The sequence below is a fragment of the Eriocheir sinensis genome, chromosome 69 (assembly GCF_024679095.1).
Source record: "Eriocheir sinensis breed Jianghai 21 chromosome 69, ASM2467909v1, whole genome shotgun sequence".
Taxonomy (NCBI): Eukaryota; Metazoa; Arthropoda; class Malacostraca; order Decapoda; family Varunidae; genus Eriocheir; species Eriocheir sinensis.
Window position 1 is genome coordinate 4,750,348 of NC_066577.1, and position 16,416 is coordinate 4,766,763.

General features: G+C 46.1%; 2 protein-coding genes across 3 annotated transcripts in view; one reads left to right on the forward strand and one right to left on the reverse strand.

The window, feature by feature from the left end:
• Window positions 1-16,416, forward strand: part of LOC126988425 (collagen alpha-1(I) chain-like) — a 47,794-nt gene that overhangs the window by 28,661 nt on the left and 2,717 nt on the right. Inside the window, exons 5-7 of one of the 2 annotated variants that reach the window (XM_050846500.1) lie at window positions 2,832-2,897; window positions 13,853-14,215; window positions 16,217-16,360. In XM_050846500.1, the coding sequence (XP_050702457.1) occupies window positions 2,832-2,897; window positions 13,853-14,215; window positions 16,217-16,360 (573 nt within the window). The remainder of the gene's footprint in view (window positions 1-2,831; window positions 2,898-13,852; window positions 14,216-16,216; window positions 16,361-16,416) is intronic. The other variant, XM_050846501.1, reaches the window with a different exon arrangement.
• Window positions 1-16,416, reverse strand: part of LOC126988427 (melanoma-associated antigen C1-like) — a 104,417-nt gene that overhangs the window by 907 nt on the left and 87,094 nt on the right. Inside the window, exon 2 of the mRNA XM_050846505.1 lies at window positions 1-1,005. This exon is cut by the window's left edge and continues 907 nt beyond it. Within this exon, the coding sequence (XP_050702462.1) occupies window positions 510-1,005 (496 nt within the window). The 3' untranslated portion in view covers window positions 1-509. The remainder of the gene's footprint in view (window positions 1,006-16,416) is intronic.

Consider the following 16,416-nt stretch of genomic DNA (forward strand, 5'->3'; position numbering starts at 1 on the left):
TGGTAGCGTGCTGGGCCCACATTCACCGCGTGATGGACGACGCGGGTTCGAATCCCCACGCTACCACCTGGGATTTTTCAGTCACCGCCGAGTGGCTTAAAACTACCCACATGCTGTCCTGAAGACCACCCATCAACCCGGACTCTAGAGGAAACCGTCCAAGTGAATCAAGGAGTTCCGGGGGGCAGCATGAGCCAAGGGAAGATGGCGCCACTATAAACACTTGCCTGCGCCATAACGGGCCGGGGCTGACTACCATCCAGGCCCCACAAGCAAGCCTACCAGCGTAATAGGCGTAGACCTAAAAAAAAACACCAAAACTGGCAAACTTATGCAGTCCTCAAGACACAACAGTAAGAGGCTGCTAATGCTAGGTTCAAATCCCAGTCTGGTAGTCAGCGTGCAACCCACCCAGCTGTTCATCCTTCCTTCCGGGATGGCCGATAAATTGCCTGGGGAAGGGAAACTGTGGCAAGCTGTATGTCACCTGAAGTGCTGCTGTGTGTCCATCAGGCTGACCACATGCTGTCCTGAAGACCACTTACCAACCTGGACTCAAGGGGCCGTATTAAAAGACATTTCGCCGCCCAAGAACACATATTTGACAAGGCTTTCGTAGGAGTTGTGGGCATTTCCAGGGGTAGTTTTATGACCCTGGTGGTAGTGTGACCCTTCCTCTGTACCGTGAACCTAAAGAAACACATATTTGACAAGGCTTTCATAGGAGTTGTGGGCATTTCCAGGGGTAGTTTTATGACCCTGGTGGTAGTGTGACCCTTCCTCTGTACCGTGAACCTAAAGAAACACATATTTGACAAGGCTTTCGTAGGAGTTGTGGCCATTTCCAGGGGTAGTTTTATGACCCTGGTGGTAGTGTGACCCTTCCTCTGTACCGTGAACCTAAAGAAACACATATTTGACAAGGCTTTCGTAGGAGTTGTGGCCATTTCCAGGGGTAGTTTTATGACCCTGGTGGTAGTGTGACCCTTCCTCTGTACCGTGAACCTAAAGAAACACATATTTGACAAGGCTTTCGTAGGAGTTGTGGGCATTTCCAGGGGTAGTTTTATGACCCTGGTGGTAGTGTGACCCTTCCTCTGTACCGTGAGCCTAAAAAAACACTCATTAGAATCTGATTGATGCCCTCTTTGACCTTTAGAAATAGGCGATGTGAGAAGCAAAAGTGTCTACCAGTCGAGGTAAACAAAAGAGGATCAGAGATTACCTCCAGGGGGCAGCATGAGCCAAACAAGATGGCACCACTATGAAACACTTGCCTGCACCGTTACGGGCGGGGGTCAACTGTCAGGCCCCACCAGGAAACCATACCAGTGTTTGTTTGTTTTCTAAGGAGACAGAGGGCGCAAAGAAAAAAAATAAAAAAAAGCCCGCTTCTCACTGCTCCCGAACATTAAAAATTATGCTATCGGCAGAACATTGAAAAATAAGGCTGCAATACGACACTTGACGGTGCTAAGTGCCTCTTGCTTGTACACCAGACACGGCAATGCAGGCGAAACCAAGACAGGTTCTGGGGTCGTTTTTTTCTCTTGTGTAAAATGTGTTTCGTTGACTGAATTTTGCGGCCACTCTCATGACTGCATAGTGTCAGCGCTGCGGCACCCACACCGTGTTGTCTTGCCTCTCCAGGGCCCACACCGACCCATGACCGGTGGCACTGTGCTCAATACAAATTTACATGCAGGAAATTAACTTAAAATGCAAACAGATTGTGCTATATGCCCTGATCTCTCTCTCTCTCTCTCTCTCTCTCTCTCTCTCTCTCTCTCTCTCTCTCTCTCTCTCTCTCTCTAAGTTATATTAAGTCTCTCTCTCTCTCTCTCTCTCTCTCTCTCTCTCTCTCTCTCTCTCTCTCTCTCTCTCTAAGTTATATTAAGTCTCCCTATCTCTCTTTAGCTTAGGTTAGGATCTCTCTCTCTCTCTCTCTCTCTCTCTCTCTCTCTCTCTCTCTCTCTCTCTCTCTCTCTCTAGTTATGTTAAGTCTCCTATCTCTCTTTAGCTTAGGTTAGATCTCTCTCTCTCTCTCTCTCTCTCTCTCTCTCTCTCTCTCTCTCTCTCTCTCTCTCTAAGTTATGTTAAGTCTCCCTATCTCTCTTTAGCTTAGGTTAGGATCTCTCTCTCTCTCTCTCTCTCTCTCTCTCTCTCTCTCTCTCTCTCTCTCTCTCTCTCTCAGTTATGTTAAGTCTCCCTATCTCTCTTTAGCTTAGGTTAGGATCTCTCTCTCTCTCTCTCTCTCTCTCTCTCTCTCTCTCTCTCTCTCTCTCTCTCTGTTATGTTAAGTCTCCCTCTCTCTCTCTCTCTCTATATCTCTCTCTCTCTCTCTCTCTACGTTATGTTAAGTCTCCCGTTCTCTCTTTAGATTAGGTTTGGATCTCTCTCTCTCTCTCTCTCTCTCTCTCTCTCTTACAAATTTACATGAAGGAAATTAACTTAAAATGCAAACCGATTGTGCTATACACCCTCATTCTCTCTCTCTCTCTCTCTCTCTCTCTCTCTCTCTCTCTCTCTCTCTCTCTCTCTCTCTCTCTCTCTCTCTCTCTCTCTCTCTCTCTCTCTCTCTCTCTCTTTTTTTCTTTCTTTATTTCTACATCTTACATATTGCAATTAAATACATATATGTCGATGATTCTCTCTCTCTTTTCTTTCTTTATTTCTACATCTTACATATTGCAATTAAATACATACATGTCGATGATCTCTCACACTCTCTCTCTCTCTCTCTCTCACACACACACACACACACACACACACACACACACACACACACACACACACACTCACGCCTCCCTCTTCTTTTATCACCTCGTCAGTTGGATCTTGGCAGCTCTTCCCCACCTTGGAGGTTTGTTCCGGCCGCCACCCCCGCCCGGATGCTGGTAAGGCCCCCCTCCAGCCCCCCACCAGTGACCCCCAGCCCCCCACCAGTGACCCCCAGCCCCCAGTGTCTCTAAAGTGTTATTTATGTGTATTACTGTGCCCTCACCTTGCCTAACCCTCCAGCACCCCTACACCCCTGTACTTGCCACAACACCCCATCCAGCCCCCAACACTCCAATACACACACCCCACACCTCCCACTACACCCCTATACACATCACCCCTACACCCCTATACTTGCCACAACACCCCACCCAGCCCCCAATCACACACACCCCACACTCCACCCCTATACACCACCCCTATACAATGCCCCACACCCCACCCAGCCCCCAACACCACACACACACCCCACACTTCCCCACTACACCCCTATATGCATACCCCACACCCCACCCAGCCCCCAACACCCAACACACACCACACCTCCCACTACACCCCTATACGATTAACCCCACACCCAACCCAGCCCCCAACACTCCAATACACACACCCCACACCTCCCACTACACCCCTATACGCATACCCCCACACCCCACCCAGCCCCCAACACTCCAATACACACACCCCACACCTCCCACTACACCCCTATACACATCACCCTTACACCCCACCCAGCCCCCAACACTCCAATACACTCACAGGAAGGCAGAATCACTAGTTGAATGTCCCTTCCAGAATTCAGGAATCATTCAGGAAGGCAGAATCACTAGTTAAATGTCCCTTCCAGAATTTAGGAATCATTCAGGAAGGCAGAATCACTAGTTAAATGTCCCTTCCAGAATTTAGGAATCATTCAGGAAGGCAGAATCACTAGTTAAATGTCCCTTCCAGAATTTAGGAATCATTCAGGAAGGGAGAATCACTAGTTAAATGTCCCTTCCAGAATTTAGGAATCATTCAGGAAGGCAGAATCACTAGTTAAATGTCCCTTCCAGAATTTAGGAATCATTCAGGAAGGCAGAATCACTAGTTAAATGTCCCTTCCAGAATTTAGGAATCATTCAGGAAGGCAGAATCACTTGTTGAATGTCCCTTCCAGAATTTAGGAATCATTCAGGAAGGCAGAATCACTAGTTAAATGTCCCTTCCAGAATTTAGGAATCATTCAGGAAGGCAGAATCACTAGTTAAATGTCCCTTCCAGAATTTAGGAATCATTCAGGAAGGGAGAATCACTTGTTAAATGTCCCTTCCAGAATTTAGGAATCATTCAGGAAGGGAGAATCACTAGTTAAATGTCCCTTCCAGAATTTAGGAATCATTCAGGAAGGGAGAATCACTTGTTAAATGTCCCTTCCAGAATTCGTACCGACGATCAAAGAAAAGGTTAAAAATTGATAGGTACTTAACCTGGTGGTAGCAGCAGGATCATGTTTCTTAATGGTCCCTCTAAGCGAGAAAAATGAGAAAAAATCACCCCTCACACAAACCATTTCATAATATATATCAAAGCATTTGTGATCAGATTATGCATCATCTATTTCGGGGGTTAAATCATGGCACAAATTTGGCCCGTCGCTGCTACACGGTAAAGCCACAAATTTGGCCCGTCACTGCTACACGGTAAAGCCACAAATTTGGCCCGTCGCTGCTACACGGTAAAGCCACAAATTTGGCTCACACTGCTACACGTTAAATCCACAAATTTGGCCCGTCTCTGCTACACGGTAAAGCCACAACTTTGGCCCGTCACTGCTACAAGGTAAAGCCACAAATTTGGCCCGTCACTGCTACACGGTAAAGCCACAAATTTGGCCCATCGCTGCTACACGGTAAAGCCACAAATTTGTCCCGTCACTGCTACACGGTAAAGCCACAACTTTGGCCCGTCACTGCTACACGGTAAAGCCACAATTTGGCCCGTACTGCTACACGGTAAAGCCACAAATTTGGCTATCACTGCTACACGGTAAAGCCACAAATTTGGTCACTGCTACACGGTAAAGCCAAATTTGTCCCACTGCTACACGGTAAAGCCACAACTTTGGTCCGTCACTGCTACGGTAAAGCCACAATTTGGCCCGTCACTGTTACACGGTAAAGCCACAAATTTGGCCCATCGCTGCTACGGTAAAGCCACAAATTTGTCCCGTCTGCTACACGGTAAAGCCACAACTTTGGCCGTCACTGCTACGGTAAAGCCACAAATTTGGCCGTCATTACACGATAAAGCCACAAATTTGGCCGTCACTGCTACGGTAAAGCCACAAATTTGGCCATCACTGCTACGGTAAAGCCACAAATTTGGCACGTCACTGCTACACGATAAAGCCACAAATTTGGCACGTCGCTGCTACACGGTAAAGCCACAAATTTGTCTCGTCGCTGCTACACGGTAAAGCCACAAATTTGGCCCGTCACTGCTACATGGTAAAGCCACAAATTTGGCCCGTCACTGCTACACGGTAAAGCCACAAATTTGGCTCGTCGCTGCTACACGGTAAAGCCACAAATTTGGCCTGTCGCTGCTACGGTAAAGCCACAAATTTGGTCTGTCACTGCTACACGGTAAAGCCACAAATTTGGCCCGTCGCTGCTACACGGTAAAGCCACAATTTGGTCGTCATTGCATACACGGTAAAGCCACAAATTTGGCCTGTCACTGCTACACGGTAAAGCCACAAATTTGGCCCGTCGCTGCTACACGGTAAAGCCACAAATTTGGCCCGTCGCTGCTACACGGTAAAGCCACAAATTTGGCCCGTCGCTGCTACACGGTAAAGCCACAAATTTGGCCCGTCGCTGCTACACGGTAAAGCCACAAATTTGGCCCGTCGCTGCTTCCAGGTTAAGAACTCTTCTGTTAGGGATTGATACAAAAGCTTTAGATAGACAGGAAAGTAAAGCTATAGGGCGGTAGTTTGAAGGATTAGTGGCCACCCCTCTAAGACACAGGCTGTATGAAGGCGTACCTCCAGCAGGAAGGAAAGGTAGATGTTGACAGGCAGAGACGAAAGAGTTGACCAGGCAGGGTGTCAGCACAGAGGCACAGTTTTCATGGACAATAGGAGGCACTTCATCAGGGCCATAAGCCTTCTGAGAGTTGAGGCCAGAGAGGGCATAGAAAACACCATTCCTAAGAGTCTTGATATTAAACAGAGTGAAGTCAGTAGGGGATAAAAATATGACCAGAATTGCCCAGAGAGGAGTTTTTTCAGTGCTTAACCTAGTAGCAGCGACGGGCCAAATTTGTGGCATTACTGTGTATCAGCGACGGGCCAAATTTGTGGCTTTACCGTGTAGCAGCAACAGACCAAATTTGTGGCATTATCGTGTAGCAGTGACGGGCCAAATTTGTGGCTTTACTGTGTAGCAGCGACGGGCCAAATTTGTGGCTTTACCGTGTAGCAGCGACGGGCCAAATTTGTGCCATGATATAAACCCCAAAAAATAGATGATACATAATCTGATCACAAATGCTTTGATATATATTATGAAATGGTTTGTGTGAGGGGTGATTTTTTCTCATTTTTCTCGCTTGGAGGGACCATTAAGACACATGATCCCCTCAGCTACCACCGGGTTAAGCAAAGAATTTAGCTTAGAGACAGGTGTAGCAACAGCATACTGCAGAATACCCACAACACACCCTCGCCCCCGCCTGCCCCCCCCATAACACCCATACGTCCTCACCCTCCCTAACACATGCCACAATACCCCCCACAACATTTGCTTTGGTGTTCCCTAACCTAAATTATTTTTATTCCTGTTATTTACGTAACTTGTACCAGATGTCCCCAAGATTTCACCCCTCAGCTGACGTGTGTGTTGGGTCTTTGGATCATATTTTAAACACATCAGGTTCCCTCTATGACTTTTCCCTAGGCCACAGGAAAAATTAACCCAGTAGCAAGGGGATCATGATTCTAAAAGGTCCCTCTAAGTGAGAAAAATGAGAAAAAATCACCCCTCACACAAACCATTTCATAATATATATCAAAGCATTTGTGATCAGATTATGTATCATCTATTTTTTGGGGTTTATATCATGGCAAAACTTTGGTCCGTTGCTGCTACACGGTGAAGCCACAAATTTGGCCCATCGCTGCTACACGATAAAGCCACAAATTTGGCCCGTCACTGCTACACGGTAAAGCCACAAATTTGGCCCATCGCTGCTACACGATAAAGCCACAAATTTGGCCCGTCGCTGCTACCAGGTTAACTGTGAATATCCAACACTTCTGACTAACTCCGTCCCAAAAATGGAAGTAAAAAGCCAAATTAGCCTCGGAACTTCATAAATACTAATGCCACGTAACACACACCAACACACCCAACACATCTCCGTAGTTTTCCATCACCACTCCATAGATTTAGTACAAGATTCTTCCCTATATCGTCATCCTAGCTTCCTCTGTACCCCTGTCCACCCTGTCACGATGTTCAACCTTAATACCTTAGGCTAGTGGCTCGTAACGTTTGCTGCCCTCACACACACACACACACACACACACACACACACACACACACACACACACACACATACACACACTCACACACTAGCATAAATAAATGAATGCAGATAGGGAGATGGGACCACACTAGCGTAAAGCCAGGCCCTGTAAAACTTCAACTAGGTAAATACACACACACACACATGAACACACATTTGCCAAGGCTTTCGTAGGAGTTGTGGGCATTTCCAGGGGTAGTTTTGTGACCCCAGTGGTAGTGTGACCCTTCCTCTGTACCACGAACCTAAAGAAACACTCAGTTGGACACACACACACACACACACATGAACACACACATTTGCCAAGGCTTTCGTAGGAGTTGTGGGCATTTCCAGGGGTAGTTTTGTGACCCCGGTGGTAGTGTGACCCTTCCTCTGTACTGTGAACCTAAAGAAACGCTCATTTGGACACACACACACATGAACACACATTTGCCAAGGCTTTCATAGGAGTTGTGGGCATTTCCAGGGGTAGTTTTGTGACCCCGGTGGTAGTGTGACCCTTCCTCTGTACCGTGAACCTAAAGAAACACTCAGTTGGACACACACACACACACACACACACACACACACACACACACACACACACACACACTACCAGCACAGTACCCAAGCTCGTGTTTTTAAATGCACCAGCGCATCAGAGTCCGCAAGTTTGATAAGCCTCTCGGAGAAGCTGCCAGGCTTTTCTCGGACCGTTTTGTGATCCCAGTGATAGTCTTACACGACCTCTACACCCTGAACTGGATAATCACCCATAAAAACCTGGTTAATGTTCCCCGTGTCCTTAGAAAATGGTTGTAATGTGAGTCTGATAGATTTAACCCGGTAGCAGCGATGGGCCAAATTTGTGGCTTCACTGTGTAGCAGCGACGGGCCAAATTTGTGGCTTCACCATGTAGCAGCGACGGGCCAAATTTGTGGCTTTACCGTGTAGCAGCGACAGGCCAAATTTGTGGCTTTACCGTGTAGCAGCGACAGGCCAAATTTGTGGCTTTACCGTGTAGCAGCGACGGGCCAAATTTGTGGCTTTACCGTGTAGCAGCGACGGGCCAAATTTGTGCCATGATGTAAACCCCCCAAAAATAGATGATACATAATCTGATCACAAATGCTTTGATATATATTATGAAATGGTTTGTGTGAGGGGTGATTTTTTTTCTCATTTTTCTCGCTTGGACGGACCATTAAGAAACATGATCCCGCTGCTACCAGGTTAAAATAGACCCTAGCCCTTCCCACACACATATGCACTCACCACCCCACTTCCATATATAAACACCTCATTCCAGTTCCTCATATTACTGCCCTGGACACACACACATATGCCCTACCAGCTCCACCCTTCCCTTGTTATCCCAGTCCAATATAAGCTTACAACCACTTCTGACTAACTTAAGACTGGTTACGAGCAAGGCTATGTACACTTCCATAACCCCAGTCTTTCTCTTCCCTTGTTATCCCAGTCCAATATAAGCATACAACCACTTCTGACTAACTTAAGACTGGTTACGAGCAAGGCTATGTACACTTCCATAACCCCAGTCTTTCCCTTCCCTGTTATCCCAATCCATTATAAGCCTACAACCACTTCTGACTAACTTAAGACTGGTTACGAGCAAGGCTATGTACACTTCCATAACCCCAGTCTTTCTCTTCCCTGTTATCCCATTCCAATATAAGCTTACAACCACTTCTGACTAACTTAAGACTGGTTACGAGCAAGGCTATGTACACTTCCATAACCCCAGTCTTTCCCTTCCCTGTTATCCCATTCCAATATAAGCTTACAACCACTACTGACTAACTTAAGACTGGTTACGAGCAAGGCTATGTACACTTCCATAACCCCAGTCTTTCTCTTCCCTGTTATCCCATTCCATTATAAGCTTACAACCACTTCTAACTGACTTAAGACTGGTTACGAGCAAGGCTATGTACACTTCCATAACCCCAGTCTTTCTCTTCCCTTGTTATCCCAATCCAATATAAACTTACAACCACTACTGATTAACTCGTAACCTTGTCAAAAAGCTAAAGAGAGAGACTGGTTATAAGCAAGCAGATTCAGTATAGTCTTCCATAACTCCTTCTAGTCACAGTTTGAAAGCAATGGTTCAAATTGTTAGTTTAATACATCACCAACAACCCTTAACCTTCAGTGTCATCAAGCTAAGGAGAGAGAGTAGTTATGAGCAAGCAGATATAGTCTTTTCCTTAACCCAACCCACACCAACCCACCCCTGTTATCCCATTCCAATATAAGCTTACAACCACTACTGACTAACTCGTAACCTTGTCAAAAGCTAAAGAGAGAGAGTGGTTATAAGCAAGCAAATATAGTCTTTTCCTTAACCCAACCCACACCAACCCACCCCTGTTATCCCATTCCAATATAAGCTTACAACCACTGCTGACTGACTCCTAACCTTGTCAAAAGCTAAGGAGAGCCTGGTTATGAGCAAGCAAATATAGTCTTTTCCTTAACCCAACCCACACCAACCCACCCCTGTTATCCCATTCCAATATAAGCTTACAACCACTGCTGACTGACTCCTAACCTTGTCAAAAGCTAAAGAGAGAGACTGGTTATTAGCAAGCAGATATAGTCTTTTCCTTAACCCAACCCACACCAACCCACCCCTGTTATCCCATTCCAATATAAGCTTACAACCACTGCTGACTGACTCCTAACCTTGTCAAAAGCTAAAGAGAGAGAGTGGTTATGAGCAAGCAGATTCAGTACACTCTTCCATAACTCCCATTTCGTCACAGTTTAAAAGCAGTGGACGACATTTTGCAAGTTTAGTTTGTCATCTTTCCGAGCCACGAGCATCTGTAGCATACGGCCCCAACCTTATTTAGCACCCTCGTCAGTCCGTTCCGTGGCTCCCTGGTGGTACTGCGGCATTGACTTAACCCGGTGGTAGCAGCGGGGATCATGTTTCTTAATGGTCCCTCCAAGCGAGAAAAATGAGAAAAAATCACCACTCACACAAACCATTTCATAATATATATCAAAGCATTTGTGATCAGATTATGTATCATCTATTTTCGGGGGTTTATATCATGGCACAAATTTGGCCCGTCGCTGCTACACGGTAAAGCCACAAATTTGGCCCGTCGCTGCTACACGGTAAAGCCACAAATTTGGCCTGTCATTGCTACACGGTAAAGCCACAAATTTGGCCCGTCGCTGCTACACGGTAAAGCCACAAATTTGGCCCGTCGCTGCTACACGGTAAAGCCACAAATTTGGCCCGTCACTGCTACACGGTTAAGAATCCTGAAGGGAAGGCAAGGGAAAGAAAAGTATAGGAAAAGGAAGAGAATAGAAAGAAAGAAAAGAAAAATTATAAGAGAGAAGGAAAGGGGAGAGATTGATGAGAAAGCAAAGAAGAGAAAATTGAAGGAGAGGGATTTTAGGGCAGACTGAAGCATAGGAAAAGGATGGAACAGAATAGAGATAGAAGGGAAGACAAGAGAAGAGAAAACATTGACCCCTGTGACCCCTCAATGTTGCTGTTTGACCTCTGCAATACCTGTACTAGTCTTGTGTTTTAGCCTCCCCCACCCCACCCCCACCCCTCCCCTCACACACACACACACACACACACACTCCAAGGCTTCCCGGATGTTCCCCTTCCTTCCCCTGACCTCTATTCTTCCCCAAGTGTATTATCTCTCTCTCTCTCTCTCTCTCGCTCTCTCTCTTTTGCATGTGGAATGTTGCATGTTATATTAAGATTACTAATTATTTCTTTCATTGTTTTTTTGTATTTGTTGCTTGCTTTTCCTCGTCCTCCTCCTCCTCCTCCTCCATCTGTGTATGTGCGTATGTGTGTGTGTGTGCGTGTGTACCCATTATGTACGTATGTATGTTTTAAATGTGTGATGTACGACCACACTCCCGCTCCCCCATCCGCTGTTTTTGGGTGTGGCATCGACCCTAAGAATGGACATCACCGACAGCACTGAGATTCAAACCGCCTCACTGCTGCTCAGAACTAGAGAAGCAGAGTAGTATGGGAGTGTTTAGTAAGGCATATATCATCTAGGACAGAGAGAGGAGGTGGGGGCAATGCTTTAACCCAGTAGCAGCGGGGATCATGTTTCTTAATGGTCCCTCTAAGCGAGAAAAATGAGAAAAAATCATCACACACACAAACCATTTCATAATATATATCAAAGCATTTGTGATCAGTTTATGTATCATCTATTTTGGGGGTTAAAATCATGGCACAAATTTGGCCCGTCGCTGCTACACGGAAAAGCCACAAATTTGGCCCGTCGCTGCTACACAGAAAGCCACAAATTTGGCCTGTCGCTGCTACACAGTAAAGCCACAAATTTGGCCCGTCGCTGCTACATGGTAAAGCCACAAATTTGGCCCGTCGCTGCTACACGGAAAAGCCACAAATTTGGCCCGTCGCTGCTACACGGTAAAGCCACAAATTTGGCCCGTCGCTGCTACACGGTTAACAATGCTGGGTGATTGTAATGTAAGTGAAGGTCATCGCCAAGCTAGAACGTATCATGCAAGAGTTAGCACATGTGAAATAATGGGTTGTATTCTTAATCCGGTAGCAGGGACGGGCCAAATTTGTGGCTTTACCGTGTAGCAGCGACGAGCTAAATTTGTGGCTTTACCGTGTAGCAGCGACGGGCCAAATTTGTGGCTTTACCGTGTAGCAGCGATGGGCCAAATTTGTGCCATGATATAAAACCCCACAAAATAGATGATACATAAACTGATCACAAATGCTTTGATATATATTATGAAATGGTTTGTGTGAGGGGTGATTTTTTCTCATTTTTCTCGCTTGGAGGGACCATTAAGAAACATGATCCCCGCTGCTACCACCGGGTTAAACATTTCGTCATCCAAGTACACATATATGACGTGGTTTTCATAGGAGTTTTGGGCGTTTCCTGAGGTACCTTAATGACCCTGGTGGTAGTTTGACCCTTCCTCTGTAGCAAGAACCACAAACTTAGTGAAGCCTTTTGCTGTCACGGAATATCCACGAAGTTGTGAATCTGATAGTTTGAAGGTCACGCGTTGTATTGGTGATAAGATATTTCAATAGTAGATGTTTGGTCATTACTTTTTGCAGCTTAATCGAGAAAGACGCCTCCATGCAAAATTGGCGACTCTGTACTTATCCAAAATTGGCGACTCTGTACTTATCCAAAATTGGCGACTCTGTACTTATCCAAAATTGGCCACTTTACTTATCCAAAATTGGCCACTTTACTTATCCAAAATTGGCCACTTTACTTATCCAAAATTGGCCAATCTACTTATCCAAAATTGGCCACTTTACTTATCCAAAATTGGCCAATCTACTTATCCAAAATTGGCCACTCTATACTTATCCAAAATTGGCCACTCTATACTTATCCAAAATTGGCCAATCTACTTATCCAAAATTGACCACTCTATACTTATCCAAAATTGGCCACTCTGTACTTATCCAAAATTGGCCACTCTGTACTTATCCAAAATTGGCCACTCTATACTTATCCAAAATTGGCCACTCTATACTTATCCAAAATTGGCCACTCTATACTTATCCAAAATTGGCCACTCTGTACTTATCCAAAATTGGCCACTCTGTACTTATCCAAAATTGGCCACTCTATACTTATCCAAAATTGGCCACTCTATACTTATCCAAAATTGGCCACTCTGTACTTATCCAAAATTGGCCACTCTGTACTTATCCAAAATTGGCCACTCTGTACTTATCCAAAACTGACCACTCTATACTTATCCAAAATGTCAATGGAAACAGCTCAAGGGTACAAAAAAGGCAGAAAAATAAAGATTTACCAAGCTTTAATAAAAATAATAATAATAATAATAATGTCAATGGAAACAGCTCAAGGGTACATAAAAGGCAGAAAAACAAAGATTACCAAGCTTTAATAATAATAATGATAATAATAATTGCCTAACCTAACCTAATGTAACCTAACCTAACTTAACCTAACCTGACCTAACTTATAACCTAACCTAACCTGACCTAACCTAATGTAACCTAACTTATAACCTAACCTAATGTAACCTAACTTATAACCTAACCTGACCTAACCTAATGTAACCTAACTTATAAACTGACCTGACCTAACCTAATGTAACCTAATTTATAACCTAACCTAACCTAACTTAACCTGACCTAACCTAATGTAACCTAACTTATAACCTAACCTAACCTTGTGTAACCTGACCTGACCTAACCTAATGTAACCTAACTTATAACCTAACCTGACCTAACCTAATGTAACCTGACTTATAACCTAACCTAACCTTGTGTAACCTGACCTAACCTAACCTAATGTAACCTGACTTATAACCTAACCTAACCTTGTGTAACCTGACCTAACCTAACCTAATGTAACCTAACCTAACCTAGTGTAACCTGACCTGACCTAACCTAATGTAACCTAACTTAACCTAAACTAACCTAATGCCGATTCTTCCACCTCAAAGGGACGCAGTGCAACAGGACCCAACTCAACCACAACCACCACCACCACCACCACCGCCACCACCACCGCCGCCTCCACTTCCATCCCCCCTAACTCAACCCCAACCATAAACACCACCACCACAACCACCACTACCACCACCACAACCGGAGGAGCCCCCATCCCACACCACACAGAACCCCACGCCACCGCCGCCACTACAAAGGAAGGCAGCAGCGGCACCGGGAGCAGCTCGGGCGCGGTTCAGCCCTCGGGAACTGAGTGCTGGGTGCATGAGGTGTGCCTGGTGTGGGCGCCCGGTGTCCACGTCAGCAACAGCAAGCTATGTGGACTGGAGGAAGCTGTTACCTTAGCTCAGGATAGTGTGAGTATTGGGGGGGGGTGGGGGAGGGAGGGGGGGAGTTGTGTGTGTGTGTGTGTGTGTGTGTGTGTGTGTGTGTGTGTGTGTGTGTGTGTGTGTGTGTGTGTGTGTGTGTGTGTGTGTGTGTGTGTGTGTGTGTGTGTGTGTGTGGAAGGCCTGGGTATGTGTGTATGAAAGGCCTGTGTGTGTGTGTGTGTGTGTGTGTGTGTGTGTGTGTGAAAGTGCTGGGTATTTGTATGTGTGTGTGTGTGTGTGTGTGTGTAGGGCGAGGGATTGTGTGTGTGTGTGTGTGTGTGTGTGTGTAAGGCCTGGGTATGTGTGTATGAAAGGCCTGTGTGTGTGTGTGTGCGTGTGTGAAAGTGCTGGGTACTTGTATGTGTGTGTGTGTGTGTGTGTGTTTGTGTGAGGGGCAGGGTACACATGGGACATCTGATAGAGTGTGTTTGTTTGTCTGTAAAGCAAAGTCTGTGTTGATACAGAGAGAGAAAGCGATCCATTCATTCACGTGTCTTGCTGTACAAAATCACACAACACACACACACATATATTCTCTCCTCGTCCACCCCTTCCTTACGCACTCACACACCCCTCTGCTCCTCACACACACACACACACACACACACACACACACGCACACAGATACAGTCCACACCAATAAGGGAAATCACCTTCTATCAGACGGCTACACACACCCCGCCGATTCAGAGAGGAGAAGACAGGAAATTATAGAGCTCTCCCATTTCATCATCATCTTCTTCTTCTTCTTCTTCTTCTTCTTCTTTTTTGGCTTTTACTGTTTCTTCTACTTCCATTTTTTTCTCCTTTTTCTTGTGCTTGTGGTTCATCATCATCACTGTTCCATGCACCCAACACCTCATCACCAGCTTCCCCCTCACCACACACACACACCACTGTACATCCCCCTACACCTTGGGGGCTTCGTGGTGCAGTGGTTAGCACACTCAGCTCACAACCAAGAGAGCCCAGGTTCGATTCCCGGGTGGAGTGGAAAAATTTGGGCGGCTTTTCCGATACCCTATGCCCCTGTCCACCCAGCAGTGAATGGGTACCAGGTATTAATCGGGGGTTGTGTCCCGTCTCCTGGGGTCTGTTCCCTTCTCCTATAATTCCTTCCCCTTCTGTCTCTCTCCGGCATATGACCACAGATGTTGCGCCGACTAAACCAAACTTTCCAACTTTTTCCTGTCTCCTGGGGTCTGTTCCCTTCTCCTATAATTCCTTCCCCTTCTGTCTCTCTCCGGCATATGACCACAGATGTTGCGCTGACTAAACAAAACTTTCCAACTTTTCCCCCTCACCACACACAAGACTGCTATGGAAACTAGAAAAATAAAGGATTGAAATGGAAAATGAAGAATTGGATGGAAAGCTACCTAAGGGGAAGGGAGATGAGAACAGTGGTTAACCCGGTAGCTGTGGGGGTCATGTTTCTTAGGTTAGGTTAGGTTAGGTTAAAGGCCTCTCTAAGTAAAATAATGAGAAAGAATCATCACTCACACAAACCATTTCATAATATATATCAACGCATGTGTGATCTGTTTATGCATCATCTATTTTGGGGGGTTTATATCATGGCAGAAATTTGGCCCGTCGCTGCTACACGGTAAAGCCACAAATTTACACGGCCTACTGCCTCATTAAAGCCACAAATTTGGCCCGTCGCTGCTACACGGTAAAGCCACAAATTTGGCCTGTCACTGCTACATGGTAAAGCCACAAATTTGGCCCGTCGCTGCTACACGATAAAGCCACAAATTTGGCCCGTCGCTGCTACATGGTAAAGCCACAAATTTGGCCCGTCACTGCTACACGGTAAAGCCACAAATTTGGCCCATCACTGCTACTGGGTTAAGGACATAAAATCAGAATGGAGAACTGTAGAAAGCCACTACATCCCCCCACACCACACCACCACACCAGCACCACCCAACACCCACTCCGTCACTCCCGCCACATCCTCTCACCCCCTCGTCCTTTCCGCAGGTCTGCCACCACTGCCACGAGGCGGGGGCCACTGTGGGGTGCTTAGGGAAGGGCTGTCCGCTGTTGGTGCATGTGCCCTGCGCCAGACAGCTGCTGTGGACCCTGGACCTGCACACCTTCAAGTCTCTGTGCCCTAAACACAATGTGAGTACCCAGATTGTGATGTGTGTGTACATGTGTGTGTTAACCCGTCCGCTGCG